The sequence below is a fragment of the Phytophthora infestans genome, genomic scaffold (genome assembly GCF_000142945.1).
Source record: "Phytophthora infestans T30-4 supercont1.18 genomic scaffold, whole genome shotgun sequence".
Classification (NCBI taxonomy): Eukaryota; Oomycota; class Peronosporomycetes; order Peronosporales; family Peronosporaceae; genus Phytophthora; species Phytophthora infestans.
The window spans coordinates 1,870,308-1,889,367 of record NW_003303741.1 but is presented as its reverse complement, the minus strand read 5'-3'; the positions used below and the strand labels follow the sequence as shown (position 1 = coordinate 1,889,367).

Below are 19,060 nucleotides of genomic sequence, written 5' to 3'. Positions count from 1 at the left end.
TGCCTAGTTTAAATGACGTTCTTGAACGACGGCCTTGAGCTCTGGCGGGAGTTCCTCCTTCGTGCCCTTAGTACGCACGAATTTGGCCAGGTCTTGGAAGTTGCGGAAAAGTTCGCATTGTCCAGCATCGTGGAGTTGTTTGCAGAGCTTGCATCGCTTGTTACAGTAGTGGGCGGAGTGACTCATGCCACCGCACACCGCGCATGGTCCGTACTATGGGCGTCGGTTGTCGCGGTTGAAGTCACGTCGACCACGTTGGTCCTGATTGAACCCACGGTCACCACCTCGGCGATCTTGATTGAAGCCATTCTCGCGATCAGGCGTGTTTCCACGCGGTTGACAGTTGTCCAAACGTGCGTAGGTGCCTTCAGCAGCTGCACGGCGCTCATTTTCGTTAGCAGCGGCGAGGTATCGGTCGTTTTCATCCAATGAGAAGTCACCATCCGTATTATCGGGCTGAAAGTCGTTGTACTCATCTTGGACATCGTCGTAAGCGTTCGGATCTTCGTTTGAATACTCGTTGCCCCCTTGAGCAGCTTCACGACCTTCTAATTCAGCTAGTAGGTCGTCCACCGTGGCTTCAATGAGTGTCACTCTTGGTTTGTTTCGGTTGTCATCGCGGCGACGGTCATCACGCCGATTGTTGCGGGCGTATCCATCGTCGCGTCGCGCGTCACGACTCTTGGAGTATCGGTACTCACTGTCACGCTTGGCCATCCTCTCCTTGCCCTTGAGAACATATTCGATGATCTCTTCGAGCTCGTGAATGTCGGCGACTCGAGCGTGGTAGAGACTCTCCGCTAGCTTGTCATCGTCGCATGTTGCCAGGAACTGCTGTACGTGTTCTTTCGCGTCGCGACCACTCTTCTCAAAGTGTAGACGGGCGGTCCGAGCGTAGCCATTCAGCCTGTTTATGTAGTCGCACAGATGTTCATTTCGTTCCCGCTTGGCGGAGTAGTAACGCGACAGTGCCGTCTGAGTGAACTGCGAGCAGTAGTAGCGGATGAACGCATCGCTCAGCAGCTTCCACTTGCGCTTCGTCTTCTTCGGAAGTTGACGGAACCAATGAATGGCTCCGTCCCGGAGACTTAGCTCAAATGGAATGCACCATTTGTCGGCATCTGTGTGGGTTCCAGTCATTTCATAGACGAACCCACGGAGCCACTGCATACAGTTCTCGCTCTTGTTGCGAGAGCCTGAGAACGGCGTGATGCGATCCAGCGGTCGGTGCGAAGCCTTTCAATCCTCGGTGTTGGGTCCACTCCGTTCAGCGTCGCTAGCTCATTCATCTGACGCATCAACTCGAGTTGAGGATCTTCCTCGTCGAATGTACGCACCAAAATGTCATCGTCACTGGACGAACCATCGCTGTCGACTTGACGACGTCCGGTACCACCTTTAGGAGCTCGCGCACCGCCTCGGCGACCGAACGAACCCTCGTTACTTGCGTAAATACGTTGCATACGGCTCTCCGAACGTGGCGTAACCATGTGCGAGTCTTGAAAGTACGGTGAAGCTTCGGTAGTGCCAAAGGCACCACGCTCAGCTCCACGCTTGGTCGGAGGAGTACGAACGAGTCGTTGGGGCGTCGGCGGCAGTGGAATCTTGGACGGATCTTCATCTTGAATCATCGGTCGACTCACAGGATGCTTTCCGGCATTGACGCCAACAGCGCCAAACGCCTTCCGAAGCTTCTTCTTCCATTTCTGGAGAGCAGCTCCGGCTTCATGTGGACTCCAATCCTGGAGCGACATCGTCGATGGGTACGTCTCGTTCTCGAACCCCAGCGACAACAGTAGCGAAACTGAATCCTCGGCGACTTGGCTAGTCGAAACCGAGTTGACTGGGTATTGAAGTTCCTGCGCAAGCGCAGGCCAGTCGGCTTTTTTCTTGGGGATGGGCTTGAACAGCTGCATCCACTCATCATTCTGCATCAGCGCTTGTACGCGGTCGAAAACGCGCTTGGCGGCTGGTGTATCACCGTTGATAGGTGGGCGAGGTGCCTTCAGCAGTGCTGAATGCTTTGTACTCGCCACCGAAGGTTTAGAACCCTCGGTCCCATCGTCATAATCTTCGTAGGCGGGGTCCGGTCCCGCAACATCATCGAGCTCGTCGGCGAGGTTCCTCGAAAGGGACCTGGTCGCCCCGCTCAGCCCCGATGATAGCGTGGCCGTCTCCGGCGTCGCTGCGCCTGGCTCTGGGGCCGGCGTCTTGTCTTCGTAATCTTCATAATCGTGGACGTCAGGACCGATGTCCGCTTCGTCGTCGAAGCTCACTGAAAGCTCGGTGGCGGCTGCAAAGCGCGCTGCCGGGCTTGAACTCTCGTTGCGAGCCCCGCCAGACTTGGCAGGCGTAACTGGTACCGTCGATTGTCCTTTCGCCATGTTTCTTGTCTTTTTCTTGTTCTTTTTCTCTTGGTAGCTCGTAAACTGGAAGGCCATACAAACAGTTCACAATGGTAACAATCTGTTCCCGGGTCGCGGCACCAGTTGTGGTGTTGGAAATCCCACGTGAACTCTAGCTACAAATGTAGTTAGGATGATCCCACAACAATACGTCTACTAGGATAGTAAACGATCGTTCGGTCGGACCTGAAGACCCCAGTTCTACCCTTGCACCGGGACAAACTGGACGTTGTAAACTACTTATATAGGCCAACCAGTAAAAATTAGAACACGCTACTAGCACGAGCAAAGCTAGCAGGTGTTTTGAATCCTCGTGGTCCCAACAGCGGAAGGGTACCAGGCACGGGTAAGCCTTTTACGAGATCACCGAGTGTTCAACACTCGGTAGGAAGAATAAAAGAGATGCAATACAAGCAATCCCAGTCGTGCTAATAGGCAACAATAAGCCGTCACGTAACCCCCCCCCGATAATAATCGGCCAATACACAAAGTCTCTTGGCCTTGCCGGATGAACCCTCGCTACAGAGCTTCGAGTTCACCGACAGGCATAACACACTCAAACAAGCTTGACCTGACGCTTACCTTGAAGCCGGACGTCGCTCTGTGTGCTTGAGTGGAAATTCTGGTCTGTATTTAAGCTTACCCTTTCGGGCCTATCCCTAATAAGAAGACCTAATCAAGTATACAAATATCAAGTGAACAATGATCCGTTATGGATCTTCTTGCATGCCAAGCGTCGTCTGCACTGTCGCATGAGCATCTTTAACGGTCCGCGCCCTGTCCCAGACGGTTAACGTGTCTTCCAAAGGTCGCTGAGTATTCCGCGAACTCATCCTAACCGCCACTGAGGGTTCGTACCGTAGATGGTCCGCTGAATGCGAATCCGGCCAGTCCATTATTAATAATAAGGACAGCCTGGATTCAGTGACATATGCCCGTATCCAATACTCGTTGAATGTTCGGAGGTGACGCCGTCGAGTCCCTTGCACCTTGGCGTCTCCGTACATCACCTGACCGAGGGTTCGTTGCTTGAACAACTTGGGCGGTGTCACGTCTTTGTCGACGGGTGATAATCCGCAACTACGGAGAAATCACTACACCACAGTCGCTCTTGTCCAGCGATCTTAGTAAACTTGGTATAACCACACGCGTCCGCACGCGGCACGTCGGAAAGTGCGCAGCCGCAGGCTGCAGCGGCAGGCGTAGGATAGGATGCAGGATCGGCTGTCAGTGTCAATGCCAGGCACTGACAGTCTACTTTGTATATACTGCTGGGACTGGCCTCATTACACAGGGGCTGGTATCTCACCGGAGCTGTAACTTGCTGTGGAGTTCTTTACGACTGTGGTGTAGTTGGAGGTGGAGCTTGTGGTTGAACACATCTCGGCTTTGTCCTAATTGGCCTACTTTGAGCTGAAAGGTGTGGTGTTGGCTGGGTAGCAGTTGGTGCTGGAACTGGTGGTGGATACGTTGGAGTAGGACCTGGTGGTGGAATACATTCTGACCTTGTGGCCCTTGAGTTAGGAGCTGGTGGCGTTGACTGTGGAGTGGCTGGAAATGCGGTGGAATATCTCACTGCGGTAAGGTAGCAAGAGTACGAATCTGACACAGTCCTTTTATCAGTGGGTAGCACAAGTACGAAAGATACAGACAAATGGATTCGTTCGCTGTACGGGCTTGTGGAAGCACATCTCACAATGCTGCTGGGGGTTTAGAAGGTAACCCATCTAGAAAACTAGATCAAAAACTCCAGATGCTTCAATCGCTTGAGCTTAAATATCTTAATGTCGCCATAAACAGGAATTGCTGTCAACAACCCCCGCCATTTTAGGTCTTCAGGCTGAATCTTCTTCGTCCAGATCCCAATGCTGGAAATATTTCTTGTTCGTTATTGAAAAAGGCTGGCGGGTGATTTACGGCATGTGGTAAGCAGTTCGTAGCATGTAGAGCATAATTTCGACCTTACGTGTACAAAAGTGGCAAAGGTACAACCCTCAATAGCCACACGAAGAAATGCTCTCTGCAAGATGTTAATGCAGCAGCCGGCTCTGTGGCTAGATACACTACTACTCAAACTGAATAGGCCGCTGATAAACGAGAAGTGTGCCGTGCGGCAGCCATCATGTGCAGCAAAGATTTGAGACCATTTTTGATATTTGACAGAGCTGGATTCTAACTACTTGCGTCTGCATTAATCAAAATCGGTTCAAAATCAAACTTACTTGTTGACATCGATGCGTTATTACCTGTCGGCAACACTGTAAAAAGTCACGTTGTGAAAGTAGCCGATGACCCACGGTTACGAGTGAAAACGCTGCTGTCATCTCATTTCAAGGAAGGCTTCGCAGCTGGCTTTACGGTAAATTTGTGGACAGCTAAGTCTCGTAACCTAGCCTTCGCTTCCATTACATGCCATTGGATTGATGATAAACTCAAAATGCATTCGCGAACTCTTCAAGTAAACACTTTAAGCCAACGTCTCATACGCCTCAGCGGTTCTTGATTTTTGAACCGTTGCCTTAGGGCCTACAACATTTTGACGGTAAAATACTCTCTGTTGTGGGCGATTGTGATTCAAACATGTACGATCGCGGCCTCTTTATCTCATAGCACATAGTGGTTCAATATGAGCGGGAGTAGTGGATTTAGGTCTCAGCTCGACTAGATCGCGTGTGCTCATCACAAGATTGCAATTATTTTTACTACTGTACTGCAAAACAACGCAGACTGTTAATGGTACACGATCAGAGCCATTCTACAGGTTTTAAACGAATGCTCCAAAAGTCTTCGATGTAATCGACGGTTGTAAAACCCTAGTCCGCTACATCAAGCAATCAAACTTGTAGTCAAAGCTTCTCGATCACGCTTAAAAAGGAAAATGTGACTCGGTGGGGCTCTCTTATTTTCGTATGCTGCAAAGCATTCTAAAAATGTACGATGAGCCGGCTACGCTGTTGACAGTCAATCAAAAAATTCATTACCTTGATCGGATAGACCGATAACTTCTCGAAGAGTTAGTTGTGTTCTTAGAAACATTTCATGTGGCTTCATTAACCCTCGAAAGCTGGGCAAAACCAACCCTGCACTCGGCTATTTATGAGCGATATCGATATTGTTGGACATACTAAACCCATGTACAGACCCAAACGCTGTCTCTGTTGAAGGTAGCCCAGACAGACTTATTTCACCTGATTCGCCGTCAGTCATAGCTGTCAAGCAGCTCATTCGGACTCACGGTATGCCCAAATGGAATTTAATCGATAAAAATTACGTGGTGGCCCTACTTGATTCACGCCAGAAGCGTAAATTGCGAATTTATGGTGTTGAGGAGCTCCAAATCTCGAATGCTCGGGACATTTTGCTAGCTTTGATGTATGAATGTTCCCCTACGATGAATACAAGTGAATCAGAGCTGTCAGGTTTAGCTCCTAACAAGCGAAGTAGGTCCACGCGCTGATTGATTATTTTGAGTGCAGCAGACGAGTCTGATGATGAACAGAATACGTCGGAGCCACCGCCGAAAGCCCCAAAAGAACTAGAACTGGTGACGCACCTTGGCTGGCAGAGGACACGCGGAACGGGCTTAAATGGACTTGGACTTGTGTAGCGGCCTTGGCTGACCGAGGGTCGCTTGATTATGTCGACTTGAGCTTGAGTTGGAAGAATTGAAAGTGAGTTAAATTATGGATGAGCGGCAAGGCGCGCTCTGTTTAAACTACTACTACGTTCAAACATTCAGACTATTCAAACGTTTGAAATGTTTTTCTGCTCGAGAAACTTGTTGCACCTTCTCGAGTTCTTATTCTTGTCTTTCGGCACAGGATTCATTCATATCAGGCAGGCAGTCATGTCATACTCCCCCCATGAACCTGTGCAGTTCAACAAGGAAAAATGCGGCGGATGCTGACTTGCTGCGTCGTTGCACCTTTGGCGATGGTGACCGTGCTGTTGGTGTGCACTAGCTTGATCGTATACGGGCCGTGCACAGCAGCTCGCGTCATGGATCATAAAGCTTTCGGGATCCGCAGCACGACATTGTCTCCAGGATTGTAGAAGTGCTCGATGCGCTTGTCGTTCTCGCGGTCGTTTTCAGCGAGGATCGCCTTGAACCTTCTCTTGGACATATAACTTCAATTCGCTTGATGTAATTGGCGAGATATCATGTCATGGCCGAAGACGAGCTATCCGGGTGACGCATTCAGAATACTGAGGTAACTGGCACGCACTGCAAATGCCGCGTAGTGTAACGACTTCTTCCAGTCAACATTCTCGAAGCACCGAACGATATTTAGCAGCTCTAAATGAACTCGCTCGCAGATGGCATTGGCTTGCGGGTTCTTAGCGGTAATGGACTTCGCCATGATACCGTAGCTCAGCAAGTGTTTTTGAAATTATTTTCCAGTAAACTCTGGGCCTTGGTCGTGGATTACTTGTTTTGGACGAGGGTACCGGCAGAGCCATTAACGGTCCAAGCTCTCCGCTGTTGTTAGCGCCTCCTTGTTGGGTTGGACGGCGACCTCAAGCCAGCGTGTGGCGTGGTCGATCATTGTGATGCCATAGCCACCGTGTCGTTTGGACTAATTAGGTCAACGTGTACCACATCACATGGGTTGGCTGTTAGTCGTTAGGACTAATTAGGTCAACGTGTACCACATCACATGGGTTGGCTGTCAACGCTCGTGGGGGCAAGGGTCTGTAGTCCTGCTTGCTACCGTGTACTTCTGCAAACTTGCACACTAGACACTTCTTGACGAACGCTGTGATAAAGGCTTCCATACCGGGTCAGTAGAGAACTTGATGCATCGTCTTGGATCGACGCTCATGGCCAGGATGTCCGAGGTTCTGATGGTACCAGCTTACTAGACCCTCTCGCAGCGATTTGGGGATAACAACTCGCTTTTGATACGCGACCAGCGAGCAACCAAGGAGAGGCATGAGCTTGTAGTCAAGATTGTTGGTTCCGGTAAGAGTCTTGATCTTCTGAATTGCTTCATCTTTCTCTTGATGATCACAGATGACTGGGCCGTGCATGACGCACTCAGGCTCGTCAGTCGCAGCGTAGATCTTTTTGTCAAGCGTCTGCTGCTGCTCAGAGTCGAACTGCATACGAGAGAACGCGTCAGCATCGATGTTCTTGGAACCCTGTATGTAGTGTAGTTTGAGTCGGTAGTCAGAAAAAAGTAGCGTCCAGCGCTTCACGCGCAAATTCGTCTCTGTCGGGTAGATTAGATCTTTTATCGATGTGGACCACGACATCGAAGCCAAGTAACATAGTTCGATACTCGAGAAGCAGAGACACGATGGACAACAATTCCAGCTCCATCGTTGTGTAGTGGATCTGGTACTTGTTCAGTGGCCGAGAGTAGCAGGCAAGAATGAATTTCTGCTACCTCCAAGCTGTTTTCCACTGACATCGGCGTACACATGAAGGAATTGGTCGAAATCTGGAAACGCCAGGAGTACAGCTTCGGCGAACGCCTTCTTGATAGCGTTGAACGCGTATGTGTCGCTCTGCAGCCAGGTAAACGGGACCTTGTTGCTGGTGAGCTCGTTGGGTGGGCACATATCGCAGCTTTATAAGGCACCATGTTACGATTATAATTGATCATTCCAAGGAACCAACGGGGTTCCTTCCTGTTCTTTGCACTTCGATTTGCTGTATGGATCGAATCTTCTTGGCCTACGGCGGTATGCCTTCAGCAGCTAGCGTAAAGCCTAGGTAGTCAACGGAGTCACGCAAGAATTGGCATTTCGTGCCGTTGAGGGTGACATGATACCTGTTGAGCCGTTCGAAAACCACACGAAGATGCCCCAAGTGTTCTTCCTCGTTGCGAGAAAACAATAGTATGTCGTCGAGATAAACCACGACGAATTCGGGATCTCCAAAGATCTTCTCCATAGACACTTGATACTCACTAGGTGCGGTTGCAACGCCCATGGGGAGTCTCTTGTACTGGAACTTGCCCCATGACAAGCGGAAAGCTGTGTACGGTCGGCTTTCTTCGGCTAGTCGACGCGCGTAGTAGCCCATGTTCGCATCAAATGATGAAAGGCACTTCGCTCCTGCGAGGCGCATGGAAATTTCGCGGATCTTGGGCACGTAGTACGGACTGCGTCGCAGGTACCTGTTCAGAAGTCGGAAGTCGATCAGCAACCGTAACGACCCGTTCGGTTTGACTATGAAGAAAGCTGTAGAGACCATTTCCGAGTCGTATATCTGCTCGAGGACGTCTTGGCTGACCAATCGCTGGATTTCTTTTTTGGCTTTGGCTTCCATGCTCCGTACAATCGCGTACGGTTTTGCATGCACGGGCTTAAAGTCAGGAGACAGAGGTAGCACGTAGTCGTCGAACTTCATTATGCACATATGTCAGTCGTATAGATGTGCGTACTGCTGCAGGAGATGCAGGTAGCGTGCAGCTAATTCTCCATACACCGTGTCTGGCATCAACTCAGTCGGTTGGACTGCATCGTCGCTTGTCTCCTTGTACTCATCGGGGAGCCCGGGGTCGATATTCGTATCCAAAGCCCAGTAACCGGAGAGCCCATGTTCAGCGCCGTCCCATTGAGCGATTTTATCCTTGAAATTGAGCACACTGTCCAGTGCTTCCATCAGATCGCGTCCAATGATCATTGGGTCTCGTGCTGCTTTCAAGGACCTCAAACCGGTGGGTAATTTGGTCCGACGGGTTGAGCTTGGCGAATTTGAACTGCACGATGGCGCCACCGTCACTCTAGACTGGACCACTTGCTGTCTGAAAGGTTGTGTTGGACGCGACTTGTCTGCGTCTGTGCTTGGCGATAGCTTCCATAGCTGCCGCGTTGATTACACTCTTTGATGATCCACTATCCAGGAGGGCTTCGATAGTGGAGTGTTCGCCACGTAGCTGCACGTCAATGCGCAGTGGCACCTTTGTTGTAGAATGCTTTTTATTTACCAGACTGATGAACTTGAACTTTTCGTCGCTGGCCTCACTGTCCGCTTTGTACACCTTTGGGTACTTCTTCGACTATGCGACTTCTTAGTTTCAGCTTGCTTGTGTTCGGCTTGTTGCTGCTTCTTAAGTACGAAGCAGTCACTGGTGTTGTGGGATGAGGTCTGGTGGTGTGAGCACCATTTACCCTGTCCTTTCTGTGCTGGTGCAGCTGCGTTCCCGTGCTGGTTCCTGTCGTTGCCGCTCTTGTGTCGCTCCGAGTGGTTGGACTTGCTCGGCTGGGAGTAGCGAGAAGACTTCTGCTGCTAATTGCTGTTTTTGTCCTTCGAGATGGACTTCTTGCGCAATTCAATGCGCTCGAAGTACTGAAGTAAATCACTCATTCATTCGTGGGCGATTCCAGACGCGGCAAGTTTGCCTTGCCACGCGTGAGGCATGACACGCTTCAGGAAGCGGCACTACTGTACCTCGGGGATACTTTCAGCGCTCACTGGTAGCTCAGCGAACATACGCACGAGTTCCTTGAGCCATCAGCTGACTTGCTGTACTGACTCGTTCGAGCGCTTGGTTAGGTTCCAAAGCTCTTCGTCGAGGGTCTCGCTGTAGTCGAGAGAGACTAGTTGTGGGCCGATACTCTCGTAGAACTGGGAAAAGGAGAATCCTTCCTGCGCCGTCTGTCTCGCAGCATCTTCGACATCGTTCTTCATCTCACCGTCGAGTAGTAGGAGAAGTTGTAGTGCTGCTTGTTCGACGTTCCAGCCTTTCTGTTGGGCTAGACTCTTAAAGCGCACGCTCCATCGCAGCCAGTCCTTGGCATTGCCGCCGTAGAAGGTAGGGATGATGATCTTGGCGGTGTCGGCCGGAGCACACTCAGTCGCTGGACTCGTGACGATAGTGTAGGTGACGTAGTCGTTCTAGCCTTGAGACTGTCGCACCATCTTGGAAGGTCTTGAGGGATTGATTCGTTCCAAATTTGATATATCAAAATGACGCGCCTTGGCTAGCAGAGGACACGCGGATCGGGTTTGAGTCGACTCGGACTTGTGTAGCGGCCTTGGCTGACCGAGGGTCCCTTGAGTACAGACAACGACGGTGAAAGTCAACCCCCCCCCGTAAATATCTATTTTCAATACAAAATGAGAAAGGCCAACAAGACAACAAAAAAACTCGACCCCTTGCGCGGTATCACCTGCGTTTAAATTAAAGCAGCCCTTTTATTTTATTTTATTTTACTTGAGTCCAAATTTGCACTTGGAGGGGGGTCGAGGTTTTGTAGGGGGGGGCGGGGGGGGGGTAGTTTCACCGTCGTTGTCTGCATGTCGACTTGAGCTTGAGTTGGAAAAATTGAATATGAATGAGCGGCAAGGAGCGCTCTGTTTAAACTACTGCTACGCTCAAACATTCAAACTATTCAAACATTTGAAATGTTCTTCTTCTCGAGAAACTTGTTGCACCTTCTTGAGCTCTTATTTTTGTCTTTTTCCACAGGATTCATTCATATCAGGCAGGCAGTCATATCACTGTAAATATACTGGAGTCTGCGACTTAGTGAAACAGAGATAATACACTTTGATTTACTGAGCTGGTGGAAAAAGGTACTAGCCCGAGTGATGAAGGTGAACCGTCTCGCTTCCCCAAGTTGCGAGATTCACTTTGGCTATTCCGGCTTCAAGCACTATGTCGGAGAGCAATTTCTCCGACGCTGAAAATGCGTTCGGGGTAAAGCGAGCGATGTTGAGCTCTTCCGTATTAGATGACATTCTCGTAGCTAGATTCAATGCTGACCTGCTGTAGGTTATATTTCTACTTAAGTGTTACATTTTAACTTTTTATTTATTGAGGTAGTATTGTGGATTTCAATGCTTTTTCCATTTCACTTAGCCCGATGCTCGCTTTATAATAAATAGAGATCGTTTTATTAAATTGATGTCTATAAAAGTACAAATCGATCTAGCTTGACTGGCTGATAAATCGAGCTACGGCAGCCAAATCGTCCGCTCGGGATCGATCAACCACCAAACCCACATCGATATCCTGTAAATCGACCCGTTTTGCCGTTTTGAAGTGGTAATTCAATCACAGATAAAACAAATCGATGCCTCCCTCTTCCCATCTCATCTTGACGCGTAAGTTTAGTTTCATGCTCCAATCAAGCTCGATCTAGGCTATAAAACGGATGGACATTCCATCTGCAAAGCTCTACTGTACAGACATGGTCGGATTTTGGCTAACCGAAGTCATTTTAGCGGTCAGTCACGGACATCCGATTGATAGTTAAGGATGGTCACGGATTAACTAACTCTTGCTGCAATTAATACATGAGAGTGACTAAATTTCCCGACTGAGCTAACCTTCCCCTTCAAATCATCGATGTGCTCCCATCCGTACGATGTTTAAGCGTGTATACCGTGTATACCGTTTGTCCAAGCCAGTGAGACAGCCACTAAATTTCGAACGGGAGAACAGGGGAGCGATCGCGAGGGGGAATGGATCTCCGCGTCCGCGCCGTCCAGAAGAGGCCGCTAACTGGGGCTGTCGCGCGCGAGATCGACGAGAGCAACAGCAGCGAGTCTGAGCCGCCCCGAGAATACTCCCAGGATGACGTCTGGCTCCCAACACCCACTGCGAGCGATGCTTGGTCGGGTGATGAAGAGTTTTCCGAGGCTTTCAGTGTGTCGGATGTGCCCGATTCAACCAGCAGCGCTAGCGAAGGTGGCTTCCCTACACGCGTAGTGGCGTTACCACCCAACAAGGCGGAGTTCACGTCGTGGGGGGCTTCGACGAGTACCTGGTTGCGTATGAAGCACAAACGTTTCAGGTATGCGAGATTTGATTGAATGAACGGATGTCTGACCCCGCTGTCTCACTATTTTTTGTGCTATCTGTCTTGTAGATTATCAGGGCGCGCTCTAATACCAGCGTGGCAGAGCGCAATGCTAGGATAGACAAGTCACAGTCAAAAGCGGCTAAAATACCAGCTTCGTGGGAGCAGTATTCGAGGACGTTCGTGTGTACGCACTCGGGGAAGTACAAGTCTATTGCTACAAAGCGGCCACGCCAAGAGACTCAGGCAAAGGGCTGCAAGGCGCAGGTACATATATGTGTTTGAAGTCGGGATTGGTCGGGACTGGTCGGGGTCAGTAGGGGTCAGTCGGGGCCCGTCGGTTAGTTCACTGACTAACAATGGTTATACATGCGCCACAGATTAATGTCTGCGTCCAGGTAGTAGATCAACAGAAGACGACGTTTGCTGTGCGGATCACCCGTTGCCGACTAGAGCATAATCATCGTCGGACAAGCCAGGCTTTCTCTTCACATCCATCGAAACGCGTCATGCTCGACGAGTCAACGCTTATGACAGTCGATCTGCTGCGAAAAAGGGTGTCAAGAAGTCTGGTATCATCAGTCACCTAATGAAGCACACCGACAGTAACCCCACTCCGAAAGATGTGCAAAACCTCGTTCAGAAACTGAAGGCTCGCGAACAACGATGGGCCATCAAGCACTGACAAGCGGCTTAAGAAGTGAATGAAGCAATTCGGTGATGTGACTGCGAACGTTGGTCGGGTTTTCTTGGACAACGTTGATGGCAAGGTACATGAATGCTTTTGTAGGGTCTAACGTCAATTGATGAGGTTAACATTTGTTGTTTTGTGTGCTATTGATTTTACATAGAAAGTGGCGACTTGCATCACATTACAAACAAAGCATATGAGAACACTATTCGACCAATTTTCTGAAGTTCTGATGATTGACGCAACGCACGGGACGAACCGGTCTAAGTATAAAGTCTATTCGTTCGTCATGCATGGTGTCGGCCGCACTTGCGCGCTCAAAACACGAAGTCTTCACATCCGGATATACATATACTTGCTCAACTGACTCTATTTGTGTCGGGCATGGTCGGGCATTGGTCGGGTACCGTCGTGCACCATTAGCCTGTCTCATCCACACCAGTCGGACTAAATAGCAAGTGCCTTAATACCAAAAACAAAAATAATGATACCGGCTACTGTACCGTATTTTAGAGACTGTCACTTAAGCTGTCTCCGTGAAAATCAATTTTGGGAGTTACGACTGCACAGAAAACCCAAAGTACTACGCTTATCGACACGGTCATCAGTCTTCGACGCGAAGGGCCATTATATGTCGCTAGCAAACTCGCTGGAAGACGCCGATGCCGAGCTTCGCGCGATGGCGCGTTACTATCTCGGCCCTGACCCTACACCGTCTGCTCCAGGGGACTGCGAAACCGCGTCCCACCTAATCTCCATCGCCACTTCGGTCCCCAAAGCCGACCAACTCAAAAAGCTCAAACGCAATGAGCGCGACCGCCAACGAAGCTTCGCCAAGCGGGTGCGCGCATCCGCATGGAGATTAATCGATAGACAACACAGATATTAACGTAACATCTGTTGCTCATGGCTCTAGGAATCGATGAAGCAAATGCGGCAACAGGTAACGGAGCTGGAGCAGCGCAAACAGCGACTCGTGGAGCGCACGGGCGGCAACAACGCGGTCTCGCCACAGAGCAATGAAGCCCGCTCGCCGACACCTCCTCATGTGTCCAGTTCCGTGTACCCATCGCCGTCGACGCCCATCAAGCGCGAGAATTTTGTGCGTCTCGCCAGTGAGATCGAGGAGTTCCGGCGTCAGAACGCAGTCATGACGCAGCAGCTACGCGAACGAGACGTGACGACCGGGTACATGCAGAATCTGCTGCTTGAATTCAGTCCGGACGAGACGGATAGTGACAACAACAGCGAGAGCGACTCGGGCTCTGGCGCTAAGAAAAGTAAGAAGAACAAAGAGCCTCTGGGCTCTGGCCCTCGCCCGTTCAACGGCGACAGTAGCGTACGTTTTACACCGCTCACGCGGGAGGAAGGCCTCGCATGTGTGCGTCAGACTCTGCAGCACATCACTAGCGCCCGCCTTCTCTATGCGAACGACGCGCACTACCACAACCGCTCCAAGTTCCTCGGTTGGTCGCAGTACACGCTGCGTCAGGGCTCCACCATCACCTTCTCGGTCAAAAAGGCGCTTCAGCACGTGACGCCGGCGCAACTCATGGCCACGACTTGGCACTTGCTCACTGACGGCAAAAGGACTCAGAAACTGATTCCGTCGACCGTCAACACGCACATCCGGCCGCTGCAGAAGCTGTCGGACGATCTCTTCGTGATTGATCGCCGCAGCGAGGACAACGCCCGCTCCGGCGTCATGGGCAACAAACTAGCGCTGCGTACAGTGTACGTACTGTTCCGTGTGGCGGAAGCTGACGGCACTCAGACGCTGGCCATGAAGACCATCAACCTGCCGCTGGTCAAGAAACTGCTGCGTGACGATGAGCAGTGGTGCGAGATCTTCTACTGGATCCGCATGTCGCCCGACGGCACAGTACAAAGCAGCTCCGGCGATTTCGCTTCCGTGGTGGAGTTCGGCGGCTCCAACACGTACACGCGCGACGAGATCGCCAAGGCGTGGCTCGGTGAGCTCGTGTTCCTCGCCATCCGCTGGGAGTCGCGGGCTGTGGCGCCCACACTGCTCAAGTTTTAAATAAAGAGGTGGTGTCGACATGAAAGTTAGTAGTGGTGTAAGTAAACAACTAGCAAAAGCCGTTTTATTCAAAACCGACGTGGTGGAAGCCTAGCCACGAAACACTTAACCGATATAACGCTCGACATGACGGTGCTACTGTAGACGTGCTAGATCTACTCTACTGCACCATGACACTACGATTGGGGTAGCAGCACAACTGGAGCGACACTGTGGCTTTCCCAGCGCATCAACATGAAGAAAACCTCTCGCTGCCAGCGACGTGCGAATTCCTGCGAGTGGCCATCGAGCATGCCACCAAAACGCACGCGGCAGCCAGCCTTACCCGAGCTAGCAGCTGAAAAGCCCATCCACATGAACGACTCGAACCAGAGGTTATTGGCACAGCCACAGCGCCGTGTGAACGACGGGTTCACCGACTGTAGCACCACGAACAATCCCGCAGGCGACGTCATGCGATACAGCAGATAGATGCTGCGATATTTGGTCGGCGTCTGCTTCTCGCCCTCGGGACTCGACTCCTGTTGCATGCGACGCACCACGACAATGTCGTCGTTGATTTCGTGCAGCACTTCTAGCTGCAGAGCGTGGAGCACAGGCTCAAGCAGCATGGCGAACTGTCGCTGGTTGCGAAAGAGAGCCCACGTTTTGTGAAACAATTGGCCGGGCGAGTAGCCAGCGAACGTTTTGTCGAATGCGAACTCCACGCACGTGTCCTCTTTGACCAGTGCCCTTCGCGACTGTCTCCAGCCCATCATATCACCGCTCGGCTCGTCCTGCTTTACGCGGGAAATTGCCGAGTAGAACTTGGCAATTTCACTTGTTGCATCTCGCACGAGCTGCAAACAGTGGCCGATAGTGCCAACGTCCCACGTGACAAAGTCACACAGCGTCACGGGGTCTCTCTTCACCACAGCTCCACTGCCAGTGTTCATCACGTAAAAGTCTGCTCCCGTATCCTTCTCTCCAGCAACGTCTCCCGTTACTCGTCGCTGCACTTGTTCATGTTCAAAGTTCTGTGGGTGCGCTCTCGTGATGGCCAGCAGAGAGTCCACAAGTTGAGCATGGAGAGCGTCGTTCTCGTCCAGAAGCTGCTGCCTCTGCTTCTTCAAGAGCGCCACTTGGTCCTGCAGTCCTGTGTCGGAGCGTTGTTGCTGCTGCTGCTCGAGAGCTTGGGCCTTGATACTTTCCAACTCTTGCACTGTGCGCATCATAGCTGCAATTTGGTCCCTGAACCTCTGTCGGGACCGTCTCATGGTCTCCCGATGGCTCGCACGTCGTGCCGCCGCTCGCTCCTCGGGAGAAAGCTTCTTGTTTTTGACGCTTTTGCGTCCTTGAGTGGAAACTACCGGTATCACGTTTTTATTGACGACGTTTTCCTCATCGTATTCTACACTGTCGTTCTCTGTTGAGGAAACACTTGGGGAGCTCTGCTCGTCGCTGAAAACGTCTGGAGCGTCCGAGAGCAGTGCAGATACGAAAGCGACCTCGTCTTCGGTCCAGTGCGGGGCGGAGAGTAGAGGCGTCTCGAGAATGTCAATGTCCATCGCGAACTGATAACGACCGACGAACCAGAGGCGTGAACCGATATTGTACCAAAAATGCGGTACAGAAGTCAAGAAATGGCCTTTGCAAAAATACCGGCTTACCGGTATTAAAATTTGACAAACAGTACCGGTTCTATCAAGGTTTTTTTGCTCCTTTCTGTTTTGGTAATCCGATGTCGCGCGGGTTTTCGCTGGCAGGCGCTGCCTTTGCCTTCCACTGCCTGCCGCCAGCCGAACGCCATGAGCTGTCAGTTCTGGTGCAAAGCAACAATGGCACGCTGTATGCCGCGGCAGACACGGTAAAACCTAATTTCGTCTACGTGATCACTAGCTACTGGGCGGACTGTGAGCCTGTTGCTTCGCTCTCCAATGTGCCACTGCGTCTCGTGACGCGTTTCTGGCTGCACGAGACGCTTCGGGTCGGACGCTGGCTGCGGTATGACAGTCATCCGTTCTTTGAGCCACCCGCGAGACCCAGAGACCTGTGGCTGCAGTATCCTGCGCAGTATCAGGAAGCTGCAGGCCAGAGCGAAGTAGATGCGGATGGAGACGTCAACATGCAGGATCCCAGTCCTGCAGGACACAGAATGCGACTGCCCTGCTCGCCCAGCTTCCTCTTCCGAGGCGAGGTGCCGCTCTGGCCTTACATCACGGCCATGTTGGCGCAGCCTATGCTGGACGTCCCGGACCTCTCCGCCAGATTGCAACTGTACGGGCCCTAGAGACATTGAAGAGTGTCAGAAACCTGCAGAAAGTGATCTGTTTAGTGCTGTGAATATTGCTACTGTGCCAGGGTGACGCTGTCAGACCCGCGGCGTAGTTTTAACTGCTTGGAGTACGCGATGAACGAGGTTCGTGATGGCATCCGGCAAGTGGGAAAGTTGGTTTTTGTGCTAATAGATGGAGTTATTGTTGTTGTTGCATTTCTCTACTGTTTATTTTGTAGTTGCTGACGCGAGAGGAACGGGTCGCGTTCTTCAAGGACGTCCTGCCGGAGATGGTGCGACTGGTGCTGGAAATGCCGCAAATGTTTGCTACTCCGCCGCCACTATTGACGCCTCTGGAGACAGACAAACAGGTGGAAGGCAAAGCTCCACGTACTGCTAACAGGACTCGAGTGGAGACGCAGACGCATCGGTTTACGAAGCTGGAGGTGCTGACACTCGTGTGTAGCTGCTTCTTCGGCATTTCTCCTGACCAAGACATCGTCCAATGCGTCCAACTCGATGGCAGTCCGCAGAGCAAGAAAGCGGCACGCCGCGACAGTGAAGACGACGTCATCCAGTTCCCCTACTTCACAGCAGTTCGCATGTTCTCAGCTCCTGGGAATATGGGCCGAGTGGTTGTGCTGAAGGCGCAGAAGATCCGCTGTCTCTTGCAATACTTTTTGTGTGTGGTGCCACGTGCCATCTCCGAGCGTCCAGCGTTATCGACCGAGGTGATCGACTTTACTCGTGTTGGCGTCCACGTCCCACTTGCCCAAGGTCGACTCAGTGCTGAGCGAACAACTCAAGAACTGCTCACGATATTGTCGACTAGTGAGAGTAATACTGGTGCTACCGCGCAGATATGTCCCCCTCACTTACACGCTGCTCGATGCGTCTCGGACACGTTGATCGAAGATCTGGACAGTCATCTGCAGGTTGATTTTGCCAACAAATTCGCCGGCGGAGGCGTGCTCAACTCTGGGTGCGTCCAAGAGGAAATTCGCTTCCTGCTGTCTCCCGAGTTGCTTGTCTCGTGTCTCGTGTTCGCCAAACTGGAACCTCACGAAGCGTTCGTGATCCATGGGACGGAGCGCTACTGTGCGTACCAAGGATACGGCGGTTCGTTTGTCTACGGGGGGAACTTCACGGACGCGACACCTTCAGTAACTTTACCCGACGGCACCGTACGACGGCAATGCGTTATCACTGGAATTGACGCAACAGACTATGGATCGGCGCGGGTGGAACGACAGTACTCGCGTGCTCACGTCTGGCGCGACCTAGTCAAGGCGTACGCGGGCTTTGCCTACCCGGACGCACAGGATGACCAGCGTTGTTGGCCTGTTGCCACTGGCAATTGGGGCTGCGGGGTCTTCCAGGGCGACAGAGAACTCAAGTTTCTGATCCAGTGGCTGGCAGCCTCTCTCCGTCAACGAGAACTGGTCTACGTGCTGTTCGACCGCGATCTGGATCTGCAAGCGAAGGTGAAGCCGTTGCTGGCGCTTGTTGCCAGTCCGAAGGCGCGTGACTGGGATCGTCAGAGTGGCGGGATGACGCAATGGCTGGCGGGGTTTCTCTTGAGTGAGCTGAGTGCAGGTTGCGCCACGCGAGGGGTGCAAAACGTGTTGACTCGAGCCTCGCGCTCGCTGGAACAAGCGTTGGCCTCGCTTCAGTTGCCGCTGAACAGGCCACAGGAGACCGAGAGCGAGGCGAACCAACAGGCGCAAACATCGCCAGTGACGCTGAGCTCGAAACAGGAACCTTCGGCCACTCCTCGACGTGAAGCTGACGAAAACTCGAAGAAAAGGTCCAAAACGATGCACCAGATGACCATGCAGGACTTCTTTACACCCAAGCAATAAAACAAAAATCAACAGACAAACTAATTGAGAAAGAACACTTGACCTCGG

At 51.6% G+C, this 19,060-nt stretch overlaps 4 protein-coding genes across 4 annotated transcripts; 3 read left to right on the top strand and 1 right to left on the bottom strand.

Moving 5' to 3' along the window:
* Positions 1-13,534: 13,534 nt before the first annotated feature.
* On the top strand, positions 13,535-14,896 carry PITG_10556 (uncharacterized protein; the record flags this gene model as incomplete). Its single annotated transcript, XM_002902285.1, has 3 exons — positions 13,535-13,696; positions 13,772-13,831; positions 13,946-14,896. 3 exons carry the CDS (start codon positions 13,535-13,537, stop codon positions 14,894-14,896), a joined length of 1,173 nt encoding a protein of 390 aa, XP_002902331.1.
* A 176-nt stretch (positions 14,897-15,072) lies between these two features.
* PITG_10555 (uncharacterized protein) lies at positions 15,073-16,443 on the bottom strand (the record flags this gene model as incomplete). The annotated part of the gene is made up of 2 exons (XM_002902284.1): positions 15,073-16,206; positions 16,315-16,443. The coding sequence occupies 2 exons, from the start codon at positions 16,441-16,443 to the stop codon at positions 15,073-15,075; spliced, it is 1,263 nt and encodes a 420-aa protein (XP_002902330.1).
* Positions 16,444-16,713: 270 nt separating this feature from the next.
* PITG_10554 (uncharacterized protein) lies at positions 16,714-17,165 on the top strand (the record flags this gene model as incomplete). The annotated part of the gene is made up of 2 exons (XM_002902283.1): positions 16,714-16,742; positions 16,775-17,165. 2 exons carry the CDS (start codon positions 16,714-16,716, stop codon positions 17,163-17,165), a joined length of 420 nt encoding a protein of 139 aa, XP_002902329.1.
* A 223-nt stretch (positions 17,166-17,388) lies between these two features.
* PITG_10553 (Poly(ADP-ribose) glycohydrolase, putative) lies at positions 17,389-19,047 on the top strand (the record flags this gene model as incomplete). Its single annotated transcript, XM_002902282.1, has 1 exon — positions 17,389-19,047. The coding sequence occupies one exon, from the start codon at positions 17,441-17,443 to the stop codon at positions 19,010-19,012; it is 1,572 nt and encodes a 523-aa protein (XP_002902328.1).
* Positions 19,048-19,060: the final 13 nt, after the last annotated feature.